Source organism: Artibeus jamaicensis, unplaced genomic scaffold, assembly GCF_021234435.1.
Source record: "Artibeus jamaicensis isolate MK-2021 breed Jamaican fruit bat unplaced genomic scaffold, CSHL_Jam_final contig_2790, whole genome shotgun sequence".
In the NCBI taxonomy this organism is placed as follows: domain Eukaryota; kingdom Metazoa; phylum Chordata; class Mammalia; order Chiroptera; family Phyllostomidae; genus Artibeus; species Artibeus jamaicensis.
The window spans coordinates 518,776-543,198 of NW_026521616.1; the positions used below are offsets into that span (position 1 = coordinate 518,776).

The 24,423-nt window shown below is 53.6% G+C and overlaps 1 protein-coding gene across 1 annotated transcript; it reads left to right on the plus strand.

The window, feature by feature from the left end:
- The first annotated feature begins 5,210 nt into the window (after positions 1-5,210).
- On the plus strand, positions 5,211-24,148 carry SLC13A2 (solute carrier family 13 member 2). The gene is made up of 12 exons (XM_037162906.2): positions 5,211-5,391; positions 15,428-15,556; positions 16,310-16,446; positions 16,555-16,760; positions 17,326-17,506; positions 17,593-17,715; positions 19,999-20,217; positions 20,447-20,535; positions 20,789-20,910; positions 22,058-22,219; positions 22,815-22,952; positions 23,459-24,148. The coding sequence occupies exons 1-12, from the start codon at positions 5,290-5,292 to the stop codon at positions 23,627-23,629; spliced, it is 1,779 nt and encodes a 592-aa protein (XP_037018801.2). The 5' UTR covers positions 5,211-5,289; the 3' UTR covers positions 23,630-24,148.
- The last annotated feature ends 275 nt before the right edge of the window (positions 24,149-24,423 follow it).

The following is a 24,423-nucleotide window of genomic DNA, read 5'->3' on the forward strand; positions in this document are numbered from 1 at the left end:
GCTGCAAAAGAACGAGATTATATTTAACTCTACGGGGATGTACACTCAAAATGGTAAAGATGGTAACTTTTATATTATGTGCAGTTTATCACAATTAAAAAAAAGAAACTGGGCGTGGAGCTTTGGAAGAAGGAGGGGTGGGCTTGCTGCGTGGCAGCGCAGGGAGGAGGTTCGGGGCCGACTGCACCTGGACGAGCCTCCAGTCCCTTCCAGCATCAGAGAGCTCCCGGATCCCTGCACAGCCTCCCGCAGCCGGAGCCCACGTGTTACCCGGGAGACCCCACTCGGGGGTTCCCCATCCCCGGTTCTTGTCTCACAAGAGATGAATTCAAGCAGTGAGATAGCAAGTTTATTTATGAAATACACTTGAGCATGAGGCTGCAAGTGGGCTCCCGGCTAGTCTGAGTGCCCCGTCTATTGGGGTTTTGGGGACTTTGTACTCGTAGCCAGTCTCCAGGTTCCCCCTCCCCCTCCTTTCTCTGGACCTTGGGACTAACATGCAGTTTCAAAGGCTTCCTCTCCCAGGTGGTGGAAACGAAACACACGCAGAATTCCAAAGGTTTCCCCCACCTCACCTGCACTTTTAGCTTCTCTTGTGATCTTCTGAACACCTAGCCATCTTTTTTTTTTTAAGATTTTATTTATTTATTTATTTTTGGTGAAAGGGGAAGGGAGGGAGAAAGAGAGGGAGAGAAACACTGATGTGGGAGAGAAATGTCAATCAGCTGCCTCTTGTAGGCACTCGGGCCTGGGATCAAACCTGCCACCCAGGCATGTGCCCCGACTGGGAATCCAACCAGTGACCTTTCGAATAGCAGGGTGACACACAACCAACTGAGCCACACTGGTCGGGGTAGGAAAACCTATTTACTTTTTTTGCCTTGGTACCTGACTGATGGCCCTCATCTAGTCTATGTGAAGAACCAGAGACCAGCTCCAGAACATGCTGGAAGGAGGGCTTGGCTCTCTGACATGAACTTCATAAATCTTCATGTGGGCAGCCCATCCATCCATCTATTCTTTCAACACATATTCATGGGGGTATCCACTCAAGAGGCTGAAGAGGTGCATACGGACAATGATGCACACAGACCCTGTCCCTGTGGAGTTTAGAGTCTGGTGGGAGATACAGGCAGGTTATCAGCAGAAAAAAAAATGCAGTGTGACGCAGTGTGCCATGATTGGGGTCATATAGGGCACTGAGTAGGGGACCTGAGTTAGCCTGTGATGAGAGTTCACGAAGAAAGTTCAGTCTTAGGATGACTTGAAAGATCAACAAGACTTAACTGGTCAAAAGGAGAGGGGGAGACAGGGAAAGTGTGCCAAGGAAAAGCAAGAGCATGGGCACCTCCTAGCGATTTTAGACAATGCAGGGCCAGGTGAGGATCTGCGAACAGTTGAGTCAAGGCAGGAACAGTGAGCACTGAGGGAAAAGAGGGAGGCAAGGATGGGATCTGGCAGGGTCCCTTAAGCACCTTCTGAGCACCTTGCAAGGTGCCAAGTGGCCATAAAATGTGTCAGACAGAATGAGTGGGCCCAGGTGGAGAGGCAGTGTGAGACGTGGGACAGTGAGGGGCCCGGAGTCAGGTTCCGTGTCCGGCATTCTCGGAACTCTGAACGAGATGACTCGGAGCTTCCAACTCTGTGCGGAGTCCCCTCCACTGCTGCCTACTGTCTCAGGGCAAGCTAGCCACTCAAGAGGGGCACTGTCAGTGCTGGGGAGTGCATCACCTTCCACCTCTCACCGTGGAGTGGGGTGGAGCTGTCCTTGTCAACAGCTCCAGGGCACCTCCTCCGCCCTCTCTACCTTAGGTCCTCTCTCTGTGCCTGAGAGTATTCTTGTCCTTTTCTTCAATCAGGATTTGACCACCATCCCTACCCTGTCTTCTGTCCTCTCGGCTGGGCAGCCTCGAGTTTCAGTCTCACAGATCGTTCCAGTGTTCCCAGCCAGGTGCAGCCATCCTTGTCTTTCCAAGACCACTTGGGTTGTGGCCCTGGGGGCCCCAGGCCCAACTCCAGTTGCTTCAGGGGTCTCTGTTTAGGACTGCCCCACATATCCGGCTCTGAACTTTCTAAGAACTACCTTTGGGCCTCAGCCCAGGCTCTGTCTCTAGCTTATCTGTTTCTGAAGATAAGCAGGTTTTCGTAAGCTGGTGCCACCTCTGCTCTCCCTAGGACGCCCTCGGCTGTTCTCGGGTAGCCCTTTCCTTCAGGATCAACGATCGAAGTGCAGGACAGGTGAAAGGACTCCTCCCTGAGATAGTGCAAGCACCTGTCACAGGAGAGACCCCAAGAAAAACAGAAGAACCCCAGCACCTGCCACAGTTGTCCACAGTCCCTTAGGAGCTATGAAAAAAAAAAGACAGTTACTTTCAGGGTTAATTGAAAGATAAGAAGGTGGGGCAGACTGGGAAACTGAGTAAAGTCTGGCCGAGTGGGATCCTGGCTGTGACCACCTGGCAAGGGAAAAGCCCTGTGCTGTGCGCGATGGCGGGAGACTTCCACTGGCCTCAGGACACCGCTTCTGATGTGAATTCACCACCAAGGGGGCCTGGCTGCTGGGATGCGATAGCGCCCCACCGCTGGTCCTCAGAAGAGGGTCAGCAAGGGTCCCGAGAGCAAATGGACCTTGAAACCAGCTGTAGATGCAAAGCCGGGGTGGGGGTTGGTGTTTCAGGAAAAGAGCCACCACCTAATTTGGAAACACCGAGATTTGCCATCACAGGGAGCCAGGGCACAGAGGGGAGGTAAAGAGCATGGACAGTCTTGGCTGTGAATCTGGGCTTCTTATGTTACCCACAAGCTGCGAGACCCTGGGCAAGCAACCTCACTGCTCCGAGCCTGCATCACAGCGCTGGTGTGGAGTTGGCTCACCTGGGATGCCAATTACACATGTAGTGGATGTCATTCTTCCGGGGGGAGGCCCCGCCACATTCCCGATGTAGCTTCTGCAGAGCCTGGGGCCAAGGGAGAGGCCTCCTCCAAGGTGAAACAGAGCTGGGGAATTGTCTTGGGTGTGTGAAACCCTTTGTTTAATCCCTGTGTTTCCTGACTCTTCCTCACCTGGCCCTGAGCAGATAGCAGGTTGGCTTTGTCAGAGTAGAAAGGCCACAGTCTGCATGGAGGTGTGGCTGTGGCCGGTCTGTCCTGTCTTGCGGTAGCCTTCCACCTGGCCCAGTGCCAGGAGTCCTGCCACCGGGACCTAGCCGTAGCTCTCCCTGCAGAAGGCGCTGCGTGCCTCCCTCACACAGAGCTCAGGGCCTCCCGGAGGATCTCACCGGCGTGACAGCCAGGTGGTCAGCCAGGTCGTGCACGCTGTTGTGTACCCTGGAAATGTGGTCGTCGGCTCCCAGTCCTGCCCCACACTGACCCGTGTTTCAACCACACAGAAGCTTCTGTTCTCTAAAGTTCACCTCGCTTCCACGTTTCCCCCGGGCTGGGTCTACTTCCTGAAGTAGGTGGTACTCTGCCTGCTTATCTTGGCACGCTCAGATAACCACACTCTAATAATCAACAAAAATATGGATTGTGTTTCTACTGGGTGCGATGTAGGGTGGGGAGGGGCGAAGGCACCAAGAGACAGAGGCTCTGGCTAGACAGACGGTGGGCAATTCCTTCCAGCCCACAACCACCACCTCCAATACTTACACACGTGTGCACACACACGCCATTCTCCAGGCCTCATTTCACTCTTCCACCTGCTTGTGATCTTTCCTCTGTCACCTTGTGGCCAAATGAGGCTCAGTTTTCAAGTTTTAACTTAGGCTGTCTGGAGCCCTTGCTCCACGTTCCCAGGAGTCTCCTTTCCGGTGGTGCGTGCACAAAGTGCACGGTCATGCCGCTTAGTGATGTTTGCAGCCACAACAGACCGCGCACACGACAGTGGTCCCGCAGATTACAGCGGAGCTGAAAACTTCCCATCTCCCAGTAATGCCGTAGCCATTCAGAGCACCATCAGCGCACAAGTGCTACAATCGCCTACAGTGGTCAGTACAGTAACGTCCTGTACAGGTTTGTAGCCTGGGCGTTACAGGCCGGTCCACAGAGCCTGGGCGTGTTAGTAGGCTAGGCCGCCCAGTTTTGTGTAAGGGCGCTGCATGATGTTCGCACAATGACAACATCGCCTAACAGTGCATTTCTCAGAAGGCGTCCCTAATGTTAAAGGTCACCTGACTGTGTTTGAATTCTGTGTCCTGGGGCCTCAGTTTCCCCACCTGTAAAATGGAACAGCAACAGCTACCTCATGGTATGCGTTGTACCAAGTAAATGCAATAGCACACTAAACAGCCTGTACCAAATGCTGAATGAATGTTAACTACTGCGAGCAGCATTTTAGCACTGAATAGGGCTGAATACATAATCAGTGCCAAATACTTGTTTGGTGGATGGATGGATGGATGGATGGATGGACAGTGAGTAAATGAAGAGATTATTTCCAAAATATGAGACAACCTTTGCTGGTCCCCCATGGCAGTTCAGGAAAAAACCCTAAAAAAAAAACAAAAACAAAAAAACAAACAACAACAAAAGAAAACCCTAAACTTTATTGTATACCTACCACATATCAAAGCTCACCTTACCATAAATGGTCTAATTTGACCAGGATGTTTCTCGTGATAGGAAGATATTGCAGCAGAACGAGGAAGCGGCTGTTCTGAGAGGTTAAGTCAGTTGATCAACATCATAAATTTAGTAAGAGACAGTTGGGACTGATAGCTTTGCAGTTTTCTAAATGCTGGGAAGGAAGAGGAAGGCTCGCTCCAGGCCTTGGCTTCCCACCATCTTAGACTGGAAAGCACTAGAGGGCAAGGCTGCCATGCCCAGGGCCCTCTATAAACAGTTCATGAGAACCTGGTTTGGGGAATGAAAGGAGGGAGTGAAGGCTGGGCTAGGGGGGCAGCTCAGGGAGTTGGCCTCAGGAGCCCAGCTGTGGGGATTCCCAGGTACCCTTCCTTTTCCCACTCCTCCAGCCAAAGCCCTTATACAGCCTTCATGGACAGAAGGAGTTAATTCTTGCAACTTCTTGAAAGAGCCTGAAGCTTTTACTCCTTGATCTCACCCTCCTCCCTTGCTCTGCAAAGTCTTCCTGGTCTTTATACTTCCTGCAAGTCCCTCCTCTTTACTCTCACCCCCGGACTCCAAAAACACTAATTGCCAGGGTAGGTCAATGGTTAATGCTCCACCAGCTTTATATAAGCCTGCCCTGGCCACCTACCTGCTTTAGTCAGCCCTTAGTTCCCTGGATTCCAGAAGAGACCGTGCCACCAGCAGCCCTTCTGGGTCCACACCATGGCCACCTACCTGCAGGCCCTGTGGGCTTATCGCTTCTACCTGACTGCGCTGATCCTGCCCATTCTCCTGCTGCCTCTGCCCATCCTCATTCCCGATAAGGTAAGGACTTGGGGCTCTGGGCACAGAGACGCTCTAGGGGGTCAGGAGAGGAACTGTTTGGGCCAGGGCTGGGGACCCTTAAGGACAGCTTAACCTACTCATCTGTCCCAGCCTGGGAGTGAGGCTACAGTCTCCTGGGCTTCCTGAGGGATGAGGGTTAACAGATCAAAGCGGGCATTTGCTTGTCGCCCAGGACTAGGAGCCCAGTGTGACTGTTTAGGTGCACTGGCAATCGACTGCCTTGGGAGTTAGGAAGCCAGTCACAGTAAAAGAGGTGCAGGTGGGAGCAGATGGTGTTATCTGCCTCCTATGTGCCCACACTGCCCCGGACGGGGCTCAGTGGCTAATGAGCAGGGCTAGCCTCTGGAGGGGACAGAAGGGGAATAGGCTGAACCTGGCCTCAGGCAGTCTGTGCCATTAAGAGCATAAACAAATAGTGTCAACAATAAAAATAAAGAAAAAATAAATACGCTCAAAAGAAAAAAGAGAGAGAGTATAAAGAGAAAGAGAAGGTACTCACCTGCGACCATAAAAGCTGTCAGCAGAGAAGGAGGTGGGACCTTGTCCCTTGGGCATCACAGACAGCTGGGGGGAGGGGGAGGGGACCCTGTCTCCAGCCCCCTGACCCCAGGTATTATACACTTTGGGGTCCTACTGAAAGTAAAAGAACACAAAATTACAAATCTAAAATTAGTGCAGGGCTTGGGGAAGGCTCTGTTCAGGACCAGGGCCTGGAAGCTCAAGCTTCACAGTGCATCTCCCTCGGGCAGGTCCCACGATTAGACGGCGGCAGAGCTGGGGGTGTGGCCCAGCTCCAAAGCCTGTGTTGTCTTCTGTCTACACACGACCTCTGGAAGGCTGGCTGTGTCGTGGCCCTGGCCCCACCCCACAGCCCCAGAACTGTCCACTGAGCCATTCTCCTCCTTTTGTCACAGATAGGGAAATTGAGGCAGGCTTGTTATTCATGCTGTCCAAAGGGGGTGGGAGACTAGGGGTGGAGGGGCACAGTTTTTGTATTTTTTAATGGATTTTAGAGAGAGAGGATGAGAGAGGTAAAGGGGGGGGGCAGAGAGGGGGGGGAGGGAGGGAGACAGAGAGAGAAACATCAGTTTCCCATTCCACTTATTTATGCACTCACTGGTTCTAGTACATGCCCTGACCGGGGATCAAGCCGGTGACCTTGGGATATCAGTACAGCACTCTAACCAACTGAGCTACCCAGCCAGGGCTTGAGTTTTTTAATGTGCTAGTCCTTGTGACAAGCACTTCGAAGCACTAATCCACTTTACAGACTGTAAATTTAGGCCCATAGTAGTGATTTGCCTGAAGTCCCAACTAGTAAAAGGCAATGCCTAGACTGGAACCTGATCTTGGGGTCTCGGTCTGAGGCTGTCCAGGGGTGCAGGGTGGTGGCCCTGCTGGGAGTCTGGCCTTGAGCCATCCGCCCCGTGTTCACCCGGCTGTCAGCCAACCCTCCTCCCGCTGCCCATCAGTCTGGAATGTCGTTGGGGGCCTGCTCTGTGCTGCGTCGGAGTGCAGACATCCTGCCCTCGAGTAGTTCTCAGTGTAAGAGGAATGTGTGTGTGCGCAGAGGTACAGCCAGAGGCCTGCGGGAGCTCAGAGGAGGGGAATGTTCTTCCAAGTGAGGCAAGGGAGAATCCGAGGCATGAGGCATTTGAGTCGAGCCTTGAAAACTGAGTGAGAGTCCAACAGTCAGAGACATCCCTAGAGGGAAGGCCAGGTGAAGGGGCTGCAGGAGCAGAGGTGCAGGGGGTGGAGGAATAGCTACAGAATCCTTAACACGTCTGTCATCTTCTGGTGGTCCCAGCAGGTGGGGGACAGTGGACCTGAGGCCTTCTCACTGCTCCCCGAGCCCTACAACCACACAGGGAAGGGGCATCATCAGTCTGCCAGAAACCTGGCATCCATTCACTCGTTCATCTACTCATTCACTTCTTAAGGGACACGCAGTGTGTGGCAGGCACTGTTTAGGAGCGTTGTTGGGGGTGTGGTGGGAAAGCAGAAAGACACACAAAAAGCGTTACTGTCCATGCTGTGAAAACCAGACAGCAGAGGTGTCTGTGGCTTAGGGAGGAGCTGCTCTGGGTGCAGTGGTCAAGGGAGGCCTCCTGGGTGCTGATATTTACCCGAGGACCAGAATGGCAAGTAAGAGCCAACCAAGCACAGCTCGGCAAAGAGCAGTTTGAGCAGAACACACAAAGCAAAGGCCTGAGGCCAGGGCTGAGCTTGGAAGGTGGAGGAATACACACAGCTACGGTGGCCGGAGAGGGGAGAGGTGGCGGCCGAAGTAAGGAGACCACGGCTTAAGTTTAGTGTAGAGAGGAGGCAGGAAGAGGTCAGCCAATGTCAGCCCTGTAAGGCCAGAGGAAGGAGTGAGGGTTTTACGCTGAGGGCCCGTTTTGGGGTAAATACTTGCTGAGGAGTCAATCAGCTAGTAAGTTAGAATCAAAACCACAGATGTCTCCAAAGACCCAAGGGGATCTAAAAACAGTCTCCCAGTGGCACGGTGTCTCCTGGGACAGAGCTTAGCCGAAATCTGCGTGGTATTCACAGTGAGAACAGAAGGTAGAATTCCTTAACCTGGATCACCTGTCCTCCTAAGACACGTATGTGCGCGCGCACACACTCAGAAGTCTGTGTGACTAAAATACCCTCACTGCAAGCTGTCACTGCTCCCCAGGGGTGGGCTCAGGGCTCAGATGATTCACTGTGGGCATGAAGACTGTCCGCACAAGGAATTTGGACCCCGGTTCTGGGACCCACCTCTACCTTTAGAGACTTCCTGGCTCTTGGCTGAGAAGGCAGAGTCCAGGGACCAAAACAGGGATTTGGGAGCCAGAGACATGTGGGTCAAAATCCACTCTGTGGCGTGTGCGGTCGCGTGACCTTATCAAGCCTCTCCAAACCTCTCACCCTTCAGGGGCTGTGGTGGGAATGAAATCAGATAACCTGAACAGGTGCAGTATCGCCCGCACTCTGGGCTCAATAAACAATGACTCCTTCTGCCCTTGGCCTCTTGTCTGAAGTCCTTGCCCCTGCAAAATACCACTAGCCTCAGGCACTATGTAGATGCCTGGCCTCTATACCATAGATGACTTTTGTTCAAATGAGCCATTGTAGGCCTCGGCGATTCCACCTATGAAACAGGAAGGCGAAGCATGTCTGGTCATCCCCACCAGAATGGTGAGGCGTGGTCCCTAAGTGTGACCCCGAGCAGCACTGGGACTCTGTGGAGGCAAACCTCCTGGCTTCTTGGGTTTGTGGGAGTAGGATTTGGGAAGGAGTCAACCTCCAGAGCCAGGGGAATCCCTGGAGTAGGAACAGAAGGTTCCCCAACTTGAACTTTGCCCCAGGATTACCAAATCTGTCCATGTTTCTTGGCACCTGCTAAGTGAAGGTCAGGAAGGGGAATCCATGGTAGAATCTTCAACAGTACAGTTTCCTGAATACAGTCCAGCAGTGAGGCCCAGGGCTGTTGTGGGGCTCCGACGCACAGAGGGGCGTGGGAATGCTTCGCTTGCCATCGTGGCTCTTTAGTGGGCACAGGCAGGCCTGGCTCCAGCTCAGACTGTGAGGTCAGGATTCTCTCTTCCACTCTTGTTTTCTCTGACACTCAGAAACCCATTGTTTTCCTTTGGCCTCTTAGGGCAGAAGATGATGTAACAAATTCGTAAACATTAAGGTGCAAAAAATAAATAAATGAGATAACGCAAATAAGATCAGGCAAAGAATGGGAAGGGAGTCAGCCACCATCACTTGCTTTAGGCAAAGTCTCAAAGGCAGGCAGGCAGGCGGTGGCTGGAGACACCTCCGAGTAGGAGAGGGAAGGCTTCAGGTGCTCCCTGATTAGAGGCTGTTGGCAGCAGGGAAGCTGGAGGCATTGGGATGGGAGGTTGCTAACTACAAGCAGAACGTCTAATGTAATTGGTTAGGGGAGCATATTTGGCTTTCACTGGTTGGTGCTGAGCTGGAAGTGAGGATAGAGAGTAGGGGGTACCATGAGGGAAGCTGGTGGTCCTTGAGCCAGTCCTGACTGTTTGGGGCTAACTGTTAGAGAGGCTGTGGTTTGGCTGCCCAGGCTGGTTGCTGCAGAGTTTGTATTTTAACGGTCCATGGGTTGGCCATCGTTCCCTTTGTACATTCAGTCTCTCAAAGGTAGTAGGCATTTGGCATGGACCTAACATTCCTAGAAAGGCTACCACACACGCCTACCCACCCTGTGCCTCCTTCCCCAAGTCTCTCCAGCCTGGCTTCTCTCCTCGTGGTCACTGCCTTGCAGACTCCCAGAACAGGCCCCCGGGAGTCTCCTTCCTCCCATTCCTCCTCCTCACCTCATCAGCCACCACCCGGACCCTCTGTTTTCCAACTCCCCCCGTCTCTGGAGTCTTCTTTCCCCATCCGCACTACCAAGACCTGCTCTGAGCCCCTGCCGCCTCCCCGCTGGATACCCAGCCCTTCCTCCTGGGGCCTCCCAGCCTCTCATCCTGTGTCTTAGGATCCATTTGCCCTGAGACAGCAGGTGTAACTCCTCAGTCCCATCTCTATGTGATTTATTTTTTAGGTGACACATGCATGTTATACAAACTTCAAAGCACAATGGAGAGGTCCCCCTCCTGCACTCTGCCCCAGTGCCCTGCCTAAGGGCAGTCTCAGTGACCAGCACGGTGTCTGTCCTCCAGAGCAGGGACTCCGCACCCTTGGGGACCTGTGGGGACAGTTCAGGAGGGCTGTGGACTTGGAGGGGAAAAAGTACATTTTATTGCCAATAACCTCAATGAAAATTTAGCATTTCCTTCTGTTATGAATGTAGACAACAAATCAAAATAGTATAATGATAGCTTTGACTTTGCCACCAGAAGAAACCACAAATATTTTTATATCGCATTAGAGCTGTTGCTGGTACCTTGAAATATATTGTTTATGTTCCTCATGACTTTGAAATTACAGTAGCTGGTAACCAGTGAAGGTCTATTAATTAAGAGAGAATCACAGATGTCACTTTCCTACCCATTTTTTATATTTTAATTACTATATTTCAATATAATTGGTTTCCTTTGTAATTCTTCTATGCATTTTATTTAATGCATTTAAAAAAGGTATTTTCTAAGGGGTTGGAAGTCTTCATCAGGCTGCCAAGGGTACCCTGGTACCAAAAAAAGAATAGGAACCTCTGAACCACACATTTAAAATATACATGTACATACGAGGTCTGTCCAGAAAAAGCCGAGCCATTGTTAATGTATTGAGAACGATTTGCATGACTTCAATGTAACCAGGCAGCCAAGGAGAGTGGACTGGAATGCATGTGTGTGAACAATGATGACTTCACTGTACTAGTCAGTGGAGGTGGTAGATGCCATTGAATGAGTACATGCACTGTGTGGTTGTTACATTCAAAAGGACTGGGCTGGACTTCTTCCAAACAGACCTCGTGTGTCTGTGTATGTATATACTTTCAAATGTATTTTTTAAATCACACATGATAGCATCAGTGTAATCTTTCAATAGAAACACCAATGTAACCGTATCATTCTCTCTCCTTAAAACCCTTTGAAGGCCTCCCGTCTCCACCCCTGTCTTCTGGATGAAGTCCTAGATCCTTCTCAGGGCACACAGGGCTCTTTCCAAGTATCCCACCCCTCCGAGAATGCACCTGAATCGCTTATGCCTCATTCTGTTCCCTCTGTGCCTATTCCCTCACCTCAGCACCTCTTCCCTCCCACTGAACTCCTATTCATCATCCCTCAGTGCCCCTGCAGTGTGTCCTCTCAGCCCAGAAGGAGGGAGGCTCTGGAAGGGGCCCCTTCTCCTCCATGACCCCACTCTGTCTTCTCTTTGCAGAAGTGCTCGGCAGTCTGCCACCCAGCGCCTTGCCTCACTCCTCAGACCCAGAAGTGCTTACTACCAGCAGCCTCCCTAGTTGCCAGGGGCTAAGGGGCCAGTGGGAGCAGCCCTCTATGTTCCAGCCTGTCCCCACCCCTGGGTTAACCTTCAATGATTAAGGGAAATAAGCTGTGCCCCCTCCAAGACTGTGAGCATATTTGCTGCTGCCCAACAGCCACAGGCTGCTCTGCACCCGTAAGGCATGGGTAAAGGCCACAATGCCCCCAGGTCCCACACCTTGCCCACACCCAGGGTCCAGAGTCTGCCCTGGATTCCCTGGCACCTTCATCTTCATTCCTACCTCTTGCATTTGCCCTAGTTCTCCAGCAGCCCAAGACAACATTTCTGTCCCAACACTGGTGCTGCCCCCTGCTGACTTCCATCTGCAGTCCTTTATCGTTTTCAGCTACGTGTCCACATCCCTTGTCCTTATAACGACCCGGTAAAGTGGGTGTTTCTCTCATCTCATTTGTGATAAAGAAACCTCATAACGAAGATAAATGCGTCTACCACTAAAAATACTCAGGGTCGCGCATCCAGAAAAAAGCTGAGAGAGCCCTGGCTGGTGTGGCTCCTCAGATTGAGCGGCCGTTGCAGGAACCTTGGAGACCAGATGCTGCAGCTTGGACCAGGCTAGTGGCCCAGAGCTGGAGAGAAGTAAATGGGAGCATCTGAGGCAAAGGACTGGCGGGACTGGAGACCTGGAGCGGGATCATATTTGTTAGATGAGTGTCTGGTGAACAGGTTTGATACCGGAGTCCCCACTTCTAAAGATGTAGGTATTGATCGACATAAGACACATGTGAGGCCAAGGGGAAAGGACCCCCAGGGCTCTCTCTGTGGGAGGCCCAAGGGGCTGGCACCTGACTCAGAACACAAACAGCTCCCCAACCTCAAACACAGGCCCTCCAATGTTCAACCACTAAATGTCAATAATAAGGCAACGCCAGCCTCCCTGAGTCTCAGTTTCCGAACCTCTCAATACGAGGACCGAGGCCCGCTGTCACACGGAGATGTGACGGGGGAATGAATTGAGAGAGAACCTCTGCCTGACCCCAGAACTCTCCACACTGGCTCACCTCTGCGCTGCTGCGGCTTCTAGAGCTCCCTTCTCCCTTCCACGTAGGGGCGGGCCTGGAAGTTTAGGAAATTCCCAAAGCGATTCAGGGAGGCCACAGTAGTTGGTACCAGGTGAGTGGTTTCTTTCTCTCTTCTCGGGAATTCTAACCCATTTCTGAGCCACAGCTGCCTTTGGCTGTCTGGTAGACTGTGGCCCTTCTCGAAATGCTGCTTGGAAATGCACAAAACAAAATGCGTAGAATACCAAAGGAAACCAATTATTTTGAAATTCAGCTATAAAAATATGAAAACATGAATTGCCATTCAGATGTAGGTGCTTCTTCAGGAGTGCATTGAATAAGATCTGGTGTAGGTGTAGCGACAACCATGATTTCAAAATAGTGATAAATGGAAACACTACTTTGAGATCCATTCTGAGATGACTATAGCAACTGACCTGTGTGGGCATCTAACAGCTACCAGCCACAGTCAAGTTCTGTGAGGAAATCACCAGCAGTACCATTAATAGTTGTGTTGCCTATGCTCGTAACCTTAGGTAGCTGTGAGCCAAAAAGTGAGAGTTTTCCCACTGGACTTCACGGAGTTTTGGAATTCCATGCCCGGTTAAGAACCCCATGAACCAGGAAGAACAGGTCAGCAAGTTTTGCCACAGCTGCACAGACTCCCCAGGAAGGCGGGACAGGGACGCAGGGCCAGAGCCATCAGGGCCAAGGAGGCTCCTGGATGGAACCGTGAGACCAGTTCTGGGCTTTGATCCAGAGACAGAGGGACACCGAGAAGTTATAATGCGGGTAAGAGAGCCTCAGACCGAACACGTCGGAGCTCCCAGGGGCAGGTTTGCCTACTAAACAGGCCCCTTCAGAGTGTGGAAATGGGGTCTGGGAAATGAAGGGGCTTGTGTCAAGTCAGGTAACAGGAAGTGCCAGGGCCCTGTTTGCATTCCCTGCCCCCCGACGCCCCAGTAGCTACAGTGGGCCTGAAGCTGGGGACCACCCCTCAAATGCAAGGGATGGAGCTCAGGGTAGAAGGTAAACGCTGGGGCTCAAGAACCTGTGGCCTGGTTTCTCCACTTGCTTGTGCGACTTTGAGACTTTTACTCAATGTATTTGCACACTGGTTTCGTACCTGTGAAATGAGAACAATCGTCATTACCTCAGAGAGCAACTAAATGCAATTGAAACACCTCTGAAGCACAGTGTGCAGAGCACAGAGCTTGCCCGAGGCAGTCCTCGGGACCCTTCTGCTGTGGTGATCAGCAGAGCTTCCTTCCTGATTCAGCAGTGATGCCCCCCCAGGCCCCTCCTTGGGGGGACGCCAGGGTCCACAGGGGCCAGCCTGCCCTTAGCCCCAGGGGAGGATGACTAACTAACTGGCTGCTTCAGTCTTTGCAGGTGAAAAATTGGTTGAGGAAACAGCAGCCTCAGCAAAATCAGCCTCCTCCTGGGGGAGGAGTGGGGGAGGCTCTCTGGTCAAGGGTCAAGGTGGCCCCACCCCTGGAGCTCAGGAGTTCAAGTTCAGGGTGAGGAGAGGTGGTAGAGGTTTGTTGGAAAGAGAGCAAGCCAGGCATGAGATAGACCTGGCTCTCTGGCAGGGCTGAGTGCAGTACCGCTCTGGGACCGCTAGTTACGTCCTACATGGTGGGGAGAAGTCTCCTGGGGTTGTGCAGTCAGACTCCTTTCCGGGGTCCCTTGCTGCCTCTGCCGCTCCCTAGTTTTATGGCCTTGAGCCAGCCACTTACTCTCTCAAGCTCATCTCCAAGGGGACCACCATGCCCACCTTAATGGCTATTTGAGTTTCTGTAACAACAAAAACCAGCTCCTAAGAACTGCTTCAGAAACAGCAGCTTCTTCCCCCAGGTCCCCCCACCTGGGCACCCACCCCAAGCTTCAGGGTACTAAGGGGTTGTGGTACTGAAGGGTGAGCCCAGCCTGTACCAAGGTTGTTGGGGAAACAAAGAACTCAGGGCAGCTGAGACAGGCAAGAGATGAGGGGCCCCCCAGCCCCACTATCCCAGCCTGCAGTGCCTTCTTTTGGCAAAGAATTGGCAGGTACCCCTGAGGAGGCAAGGATATAGGCCCCAGTCTCCACCCCACAGAGGCTTCCTTCTGGCTAATTACTCCCCCGCCCCCTTCCCCGTCAGCCCCGCAGAGAGGTTCTGTCACTGATGGTGGGCCTCTGACACCAGGTGTTGACTGTCTGACTCTCATTTCTGCTCCAGGCCTAAGGTCAGGTCTCCCTGGATTTGGAGGCCGTGTCGCAGAAAGGGGGCCTCTGGTACCCAAAGACTCACAAGACTACAACCCAGGGTTCACCCCACAATTCCCTGCACAAACCTTTCCCATACTCTATCAAACGTGAATGGCGCTTCCCAGAGTTGTGCCATGTGATGTCTGTGCCAGGTTGCTGAGCGCCGCATGGTGACCCTGGCACGTTTTCTCGCCATTCCCAGAGGGGATTCCCGAAGGGTTTTCCGTCATTCCCAAAACTGAGTGACCCCTTCATGCAGGAAAGCTTTGCCCTGAAGCCTGCTGAGTCTTGAGTGCTGAGGGGTCAGATGCCACAAAATGTCCTCACGGAGCTCACCTCGTACATGGCAGAGGGACCACACATGAATGAAATCATCATCCAAATAAATACATTCTACAGGCCCTCAGAAAGGCTAGGGAAGCCAGAGTACCAGCCAGGGGCCACACTGCCCAGGCGCCAGCCTGGCAGCCCCCATCTCATCGAGGGCCCCTCCCCTGGGCCCTCTGCAGTCTCCCTGGGCTGGGTGGGGCCTAACAGCCAACTCCAGACTCTCCAGCCCCTCCCGTGGGGCTGGATCAAAATGTCTGGGCTCCCCAAAGTCAGAGACAAAGTGGGGAGTGCCTTGCTTTGTTTTTCATTTCCGTTTTGAAACGGAACCAAGGACTCGAAGATCCGTGACAGTGGGATTCACAGGCTCTCTCCACACTGTCATTGATGGCCTGTTTTCTCTGGGGAAAGGAAATGACAGCTCTGGGATACAGGCCTGTCCCCTGCAAAAGCTCTGTTGCTCTCCTCCTGCCCTCAGAAAACCTACTGTGGCTACTCCATCATCCTCATGGCGCTCTTGTGGAGTACGGAGGCTCTGCCGCTGGCTGTTACTGCCCTCTTGCCCCTCGTCCTGTTCCCCATGATGAACATAATGACTGCATCTGAGGTAAGCCACCCTCCCCCACCACCCGTCCACATGTGGGAGGAGGGGTCTACTCCTACATGCTGGGGATCCAGGAAGCCCCTCAGAAGCAGGCCACACAGAAGAGGGGTCCCTGTCTCCACCTGGCAGGTCAGAGAGCACTGAGGGAGGTGTCAGCTAGAACACAAAGGGGGAGGATATTCTAGAGGCGCCAAGTGCAAGGCCAGTTGATTCAAAGTGGGAGTGATTAGGGTGAAGCTGAGGAGTTGGAAAGGCCTGGCGACAGGGGAGAAGGGGGAATCCCGCTAAAGAGCTTGGTTCCTCTAGTTCAGCGGCTCTTAAACTTGAGTGTTCTTAAACTGGAGGCCTGGTTAAAACACAGATTGCTTGGCCCCCATCAGAGTTTCTGATTCAACAGATCTGGGCCAGGGCCTAAGCATCTCATTTCTAGCCAGTTTGAAGAACCACTGCTCTGGTTTCTAGAAACAGCACTAAATAGTCATCTCCTGGTCCCTGGCTGTAAATAGGACGGGGATCAGGCTGGACTCCCCCCCAGGCACACTCCTGAGGAGAGGAAGGGTGAGTTTGGCAGGAAGAGAGGAACCTGGTTAATACCGAATAACAGGCAATCCAAAGATCATTTCCCTTTGGTTCCAAGAGCCCAGAGACTGACCTGTGTCTGTGGGAATGTCATGGTCGTGGCTGTACCCCGTAAGTCCGAGGGCCAGGTAGGAGGCCCCCAGGTCTTCCTGCCTCTCAGCTGTCCCTGCCTACCAGGTCAGCCTCGTGTACCTTAAGGACACCAATATCCTGTTCTTCGGCGGGCTGATGGCGGCCATTGCGGTGGAGCACTGGAACCTGCACAAGCGCATCGCCCTCCGAGTGCTCCTCATTGTCGGGGTGCGGCCTGCTCTGTGAGTTCCCACAAACCAGGACAGGAGAACCCAGTGCCGGTGGCATTCTGGGCATCCAATCCCTGAAGGGACGCTGGAACATCAGTGAGTCTGTCTGTCTGTCCCTAGGCTGATGCTGGGCTTCATGCTGGTCACAGCCTTCCTGTCCATGTGGATCAGCAACACGGCCACCACAGCCATGATGGTGCCCATTGCACACGCTGTCCTGGAGCAGCTGCACAGGGGCCACGTGGATCAGGACCTCGAGGAGGGCAGGGACAACCATACCTTTGAACTTCAGGAAGCAGGTCCCCAGAAGGAAGTGACCAAACCTGGTGAGAAAGATGAGGCTGGACCTTGCCCCAGCCCTTCAGCTCTCAGGGAGGGTCTGAGGAGACATCCATTCCCAAGGGTGGTCATCTTGGATCCATTAAGGAAAGAGGGAGGCAAGAAGCACTGTGGCCAACTTGTCCTGGTTTCCCTGGGATTTTCCTGGTTTTAAAATGTAGAGTCCCATGTGCTGGGAACCCCCTCAGTCCTGGCAAAACCAAGATGCTGGGTCACTTTGCGAGCAGAGCTGGAGTCTGAATGCACCATCAGGGGTCCAGGCTCCATTCTTCCTGTGCACTTCGGGTGATCCTGCGCCCTTTTCTGGGCCTTAGTCCCCCTCTCTCAAGAGAGGTTGGACCAGATGGTGTCTGAGGTCATCCTAACCTGAGACCCCAGGGAATGCTGGGCCCTTGCAGACCTGGAGGCAATCTTTTGCCCCCCAGCAGCCCAGATCTGGGCTTTTCACTGACAAGGTCCCCTGCCTGCACCCAAGGGGCTGTGAAGCTCCCACCACGATCCCCGGAGCTGACTCCACTCGTACTCCCCAACCTGAGCTCTCTCTTGGTCCAGATAATGGGCAGGTCCAGCCTGTCCCATCTGGTCCTTTGAAGCCAAAGTCACAGAAGGACCAGGAGCAGCTCCACTTTTCCCAGGGCATGAGCCTGTGCGTATGCTACTCGGCCAGCATCGGGGGCATCGCCACATTGACCGGCACCACCCCCAACCTGGTGCTGCAAGGCCAGGTCAACCAGTGAGTGACCGAGGCACTCTCGCTGGGGGGGAGGTGGGGCCCAGTGGTCACTGGCAATGCCAATAGCAGCCTGCGTCCTCCTCCAGGCTCTTCCCGAAAAATCCTAATGTGGTGAATTTTGCCTCCTGGTTCGCCTTTGCCTTCCCCACCATGATCATCTTGCTGCTGCTTGCCTGGCTGTGGCTTCAGGTCCTCTTCCTGGGGTTCAAGTAAGTGGTGGAATGGGTGAGAGAGGTCCAGGTCCCTGCCCTCATCCCCTGGGAGCTTCCAGTTGGGTGCCCAGACAGCCGTGGTGGAAAAGGGTAAAATCACCATCCCAGTGAGAAGACCACTCCCTCCCAAGGCCCCTCAGTCCCCTACCTTGTTTGAGGTAATTATTGGGCCAAGAGTATTATTATCCCGGTTAGCGGATAAGCAAACTGGGGCTTAAGGACTAGTACACAACCAGATTTGGGTTCTAGTGAGCGCTATGATTGAAAACCAGGTCTGCAGCCCAGGTCAGGCCCCATTCCACAGCCCTCCGCTGCACCTCTGGGTGCTGAAGGAAAACACACTGAGCATGGTCAGTTGCAAAAGCATTATTGTGCTCCTGCTGGATGCCTGGCCCCGTGCCGGGCACCTAGAACACTGAAAGACATTGGGCACAGTCCCTGCCCGTGGAGCTGCCCCTCGGATGGGTGAAGGCATGGAGGGGCAGTGACACCGGGAAGCCCAGGTACTGTGTGAGCACAGCCCATGAGTGTGGGGGCTCCAGAGCCCCTGGAGGAGAAGATGCCTGAGCTGAGTCATGTGAAACTAGAAGTCAGCCAGGTAGAGAATAGGGAAAAGGCATTCGAGGCGGTGGGAACGCCGAGTACCGAGGCACAAAGGCAACAAAGAACACACGTTGAGGATGACTCTAGTTCAGTGTGGCTGAAACATAAAGAACAGAAGGGAGGTCCTGGCTGTTGTGGCTCAGTGCATTGAGCACCAGCCTGTGAACTGAAGGGTCGCCAACATGATTCCCAGGCAGGGCACGTGCCTGGGTTGCAGGCCAAGCCCCCAGCTGGGGACATGCAAGAGGCAACTAATCAATGTTTCTCAGACACATGGATGTTTTTATCTTTCTTTCTGTCTCCCTTCCCCACTCTCTAAACAACATATAAAAAAATTTTTTTTTAAAAGAACAAAAAGGAGTATCAGGAGATAACGTTAAGGAATACTCATGGGAAGGATTTTGGATGATTTGTTGTGCCATATAAAGAGTTACAACCATGTCCTGGATGGTGTGGCTCAGTGGATTAAGTGCGGGCCTGCAAACCAAAAGGGTCTCAGCTTTGATTTCCAGTCAGGGCACATGCCTGGGTTGCGGGTCAGTTCCCCAGTTGGGGGTGTGTGAGAGGCAACTGATCAATGTATCTCTAACACATAGATGTTTCTCTCCCTCTTTCTCCCTTCCTTCCCCTTTCTCTAAAAATAAGCAAATAAATAGAATCTTTTTTAAAAACTATAGTACAACTACATATAAGAAAAAAAAGAGCTGGAAACTTGTCCTTGAGGCCAAGTACTAAATAGGTTTTGTTCCTACTAATAGCCCTCGATTACTGTAGCCACTGGAGTTCTGAGCTGAAAATCAAGCCAGACCTTGCTAGCTCTCAGTAGGAATAGAGTCTGGGATTGATTAGTCACGTCTGCTAAGAGAACAGGATATGAGAATGGATATGAGTTATATTGTGGTATGAGTTATTTGTTCTTTCTGCCCAAGCAGTGGGGAGCCACAGAAAGTTTTTAAGCATTGTTGCTGTACTTTTGAAAAATCGCGTGGGCTGGTAAGAGGAGGACAGATTGAGGTTGGGTGCTCATACAAGGCAAGATGGTAGTCAACGGGCCCAGCACAGTGCCAAGCACCATGGGGGATTCAAAGATGAATGAAGCATGGGTTTTGCCCTTAAGGAACTCACCATCCAGCAAGGGAGTTGTGATTTGCCCAAGTGAAAAGTTGAAAGTCAACATGAGTGAAGTAGGTGACATACAGAAATGGGCTAAAGCCTTTTTTCACCTCTGGATATGATCTGGGTGGGGCTCAGGCTGGCAGAGGATGCCCAGAATCCGGCTGGAGAGGGACGGGAGGATTTCCTGAAAGCCGTTAGAGGTGGGCACCAGTGAATCAGAGCCAGACAGAGGCATGGGGTCGGGGCCTCCATGTCCTCCTCACTCTAGGCAGCGGAGGACTTGGCTCAAGAGAACCTTGGAAGGGACAGGGGGTCAGTGGGGCCGATGGAGTAGGGCCAAACATGGGAAAACCTGGCACCGAGCCCCAACCTTGTCTCTGTCTCACAACTCCCCTCCCCAAATCTTCTCCTCCTCTCCCAGAAAATTGGGCAGATCCAGAGCCTTGGTGTAGCAACTCTGAGAAGGCCTCTGCAGGCCTCTACCTCACACGCACTCAGAGCCCCTTGCTCCCCTGCCTGGTGCAAGACCCTCATGGGCTGTCCCTGCCCCTCTACCTGCAGCTTCCGGAAGAACTTTGGCATTGGGGGACAGGTACAGGAGGAACAGAAGGCGGCCTTCCAAGTCATCGAAAAAGAGCACAAGCAGCTGGGCCCTATGACCTTTGCAGAAATTGTTGTCACATTCCTTTTTGTCCTCCTGGTGCTGCTCTGGTTTACTCGGGAGCCAGGCTTTTTCCGTGGCTGGGGCAACCTGGCTTTTCCTGATGACGAAGGGAATAGGTGAGCATTCTGGGGGGAGGGGAATACTTTAGGGGCTCACCTAGCTGAAGGAGGAGGGAAGGGAGCAGGGCCCCCAGAGCAGAGCAGGAGGTAACATTGGAGGGAAGGAAGGGGACACTTGCCAGGAGTTGGCACATCTGTGGAAGGGGCTCTTCTCTACCACCTCCTCCACCTCGCATCCCTGAGCATCCCTGAGCCACTAAACCTGCCCTCCATGCCCCACCCGTAGCATCGTGTCCGATGGGACAGTGGCCATCTTCATCGGCCTGATTATGTTCATCGTGCCCTCCAAGATCCCAGGGCTGACTCAGAATCCAGGTAAGCACCTGGACTGGGGCAGGGAAGGGCCTCTGGGCAGCCCATGCCTTCTGGCATGAAATGCATTTAGACCGTATTTGGCAGGAGTACACAAAGCCCTGAGAGGCTGGTGTGACTTGCCAAAGACACAAGGACTCAGGGACCCTCCTACACACATTGAGCTCTGATAGGGACCCATACAGGAGGCCCCAGATGGAAGGGAGGGAAGGCCTGTTGACTCTTTGTGACCCATCCTCTTGTGCCTGGGGAGCAGGAAAACCAGGGAAGCTGAAGGCCCCTCCTGCCCTTCTCGACTGGAAGACAGTGAATGAGAAAATGCCCTGGAGTGTCGTGCTCCTGCTGGGTGGAGGCTTTGCCCTGGCCAGTGGCAGTGAGGTGAGAACTCCAACCCCTCCACAGACTGTTTGAGGGAGACCCTGTGGCAGGGAAAGAGGGGCCTTGCTTCTGTCCCTCACAGGAGAGACTTGATCCCCACTCTGGAGCCCCCTGGTGGCAGAGTCTTTGCAGCTGCTTGCTGGAAAGAGGTTCGAGTGTCCTCTGAGAGAGGGGAAAGAAACACCAGTCACAGGGATTTTCCCCCGTTGGGTTCTCAAAGCCAAGAGGAGGTAGGTTCCTCTGATGGGCAGAGACTGTTCTCTGTAACCACTCACCCACCGCACTGTACCCTCTCATCCCTTCCAGGCAGAGAAGGACTAGCACCTGGGAGTAGCAGACTTTGGGTTGAAAAAGGTCAGCCTGCTGCAGCCACCAGGGGGCACTGTGATCACACCCAGCCAGGCTCTGGGACCAGGGCATCAATCATTCCCAGGGTCTGCACCCAAGAGGGAAATCCTGGAACCTGCACCCCTGGGCCCCAGTGTTCCAGCTAAGCCCATTCACTGCGCACACAGGAGGCAGCTTCTCAGGGTCAGGGATTGGTGCCGGAGACTCCTAGGTCTGAAGTCAGTTCATCCATCAAGCATTCACCAACTGTGCCAAGCCCTGCTCTGGGCGCTGGGTAGCCACACTGGAGCTCAGTCTGACATTACAGATATGAACAGCGCAAGACCTCGGGGCTCTTCTGACCCCGTGGACTTCCCCCCACACACACACCCCACCTCCCCCACTGCGCCTACCCCGTCAGTCTTTGCTAATCTCCACCAGGGCCCTTCTGGGCTCTCCCTCCTCTGGAACTGCCGAGAGAGCCGCTGGGCTTGAGGAGACAGACAGAGGCTAAGGTTGGCCAGGGACCTCCTGAGAGAGGTCGAGAGAAGTCTCTACTCCCACCAAGTCTCAGGTTTCCCAAGAACGTCCTTTGACCCCCTTTCTGAGTTTCTTGTCTGCCCCTTGTCCCCACGCTCTGTTCTTCAAGAGCAGGAGAAATGGTCCCTTGGTTCTAGCTGGGTCTTCCCTCCTAAGATGCTCTCGATTTTGAAAAATCTTGAGAGGCGTGGACAGGAGGAGGACCCTCCCAGAGCCTCAGCAGGGGCTCCAGGAGCCCAGACAGCCCAGTCTCTCACACACCACCCTCTTCTGCCCACAGGAATCGGGCCTGTCAGAGTGGCTGGGGCAGAAACTGACCCCACTGCAGGATTTGCCTGCTCCCGCCGTCACCTTTATCCTCTCCCTCCTGGTGGCCACCTTCACCGAGTGCGCCAGCAACGTGGCCACCACCACTCTCTTCATGCCCATCCTGGCCTCCCTGGTGAGCGAGCCCTGCAGGCACACCTCCTGCCCACCGTCACCCAGGGACCCCACCTATGGGTCACAGTGACCTGTCTGCACCTCCTCTCATTTTCAGGAGGGGGCCTCTGAGCTACTACTACCTTTCCCCGGGCTCTCCAGCTTCTTGGGCCCAAAGCTCTCTGGTCCTTGACTCACCCTATCCCTGGTGACATCAGCCCTTGAGTATCCTGATGAGGCCGGTGGCCTCGCCCACCTCCCCAGCCCAGCCCCTGTTCTAGTCATTCCTGAGGTGATGGGGTGACATTGCTCCCAGAAGCGTCCCCAGCCCCTTCCTCCCAGGCGCGTTCCTGCAGCCTTTGATGATACCCCGAGCCCCTTTGAGATCCATTTTATGGGCCCCTCCCCTCACCACGTCCCTCGGGGCAGGGCTGCACAGTCATTCTCTCCAGAGAGGTCAAGAGGCCCTTGCCAGGTCACCCAGAGCCTTCTGGCAGAAGTGGTGGGTTCATGGCCAGAGTGTGTGTTTGGGTGAGAAGCAGGAGAATCGGGGGGCCACACCTTTCCCTCTGGGATGAGGACGACTAACAGCTCTGCCTTGATGTCTCCCCCTCCAGGCTCAGGCCATCTGCCTCCACCCTCTCTATCTCATGCTCCCTTGCACTCTGGCCTCCTCTCTGGCCTTCATGCTGCCTGTGGCCACCCCGCCCAACGCCATCGCCTTCTCTTTTGGAGGCCTCAGAGTGTCTGATATGGTGAGTGGCAGGGGCCCCAAATGTCTCAGCATTCCTTCCTGCTCTGTCTTCCCATCTTGGTGGACTACAAAGAAGCCGAAAGCCCCTGAGATTGTCAGAGTTCAGAGTGGACCCTGTCTGGGGTAGGGAACAGCAGAGAGGTTGGGACATGACCCCCAGTTAGAGCACCTTTAGGCCCTGCCAGGCCCGGTCCATGTGAGTGGCAGAGATAGGAATGAGGGATTTTTAGGGAAGGTTCAAAGGTGCCAAGCAGCCACAGCCAGGGAACTCAGAAGGAACAAGGCCCAGGACCCTGGAAGCTCATAAGGAGCTTCTCTTTCTCCTGTTAGCACAGGGAGGAAGGCAAGAGGCAAAGTCATTGCTTAGTACTGCAGGTTAGACACAAGGGAGGACTTCCCAAGGAAGAGTTTTGCTAGTGAGAGCTCCTGGACACATACGGACACCAAAGGGCTGGGTGCTGGCCCAGCTCAGCGCCAGCTCACTCACACTGACTCTCTGCAAACCAGGCTCGGGCAGGACTCATGCTCAACGTCATCGGCGTGCTGGTCATCATGCTGGCCATCAACAGCTGGAGCTACCCCATCTTCAGCCTGCACACATTCCCCTCCTGGGCCTACTCCAACACCACCTCCCAGTGCATGGGCCCACAGGCAAACATCACCACACCCAGCCCCTAGACCAGGGGATAGTCTGGCCAAGACCAGGAAGACCCTGCCCATCCCTACGTCTCTGAGTTGGGTGGAGACACCCAGGCTCCAAGCCAAACAGTGAGAGAAAGGGACATGTGCACACAGCCTGGAGTGTATCTGTCAGGGGCTGTGTGTGCACTCAGTCCTGTGCATCTGAAGACAACGTGTATATAGTATGTATGTGTCTGTGTGAACATGTCTGAGAGGGGGTTGTGTGTGTGTATATGATCCTAGGGGTACATGTATGTAAGTTCACAGATGGTATGACATGCCCTCTCTGCACCCCAAATCTTGATCTCCCCAGCTTGTTGCATGACCCCTTTGTACTATATTTATTGAAGCTCAAGATTGGGGTGGCCTATATAGCAGGGCCTACCAGTGGTTGCCATGGCAATAGCCTCTGGGACCTGCTCATGAGCATGCTGTGTTTTCCCAGCCTCTCTGGTTTGGGGAAAGGGCTCGAATACTAGTTACATTAAAGCTTTTTTCAATCGAGTCTGGAATGGCTTTTCATAGAGCTTTCCAGGGCTGGTCCACCCCATGGTTCAAGACCTAGGTTGGGGATTATGGTGGGAAGGGGCCTGGCCTGTGTCCTGTATGGTGGCCCCCTTGGCACCCCTCCCACCCTAGGGAGAAGGTAATGGCCAGGAACCCTTGCCAAGGCCAATCGGAGTGGGCGCAGCCACCCAGGAAAGCAGCACTGACATCACCCGGCCTGGCTAATTGGGAGCTGCCAGTCCCTGCGTGTCTTTGGGAAAACCGGCCTCCAGGTTCCCAGAGCA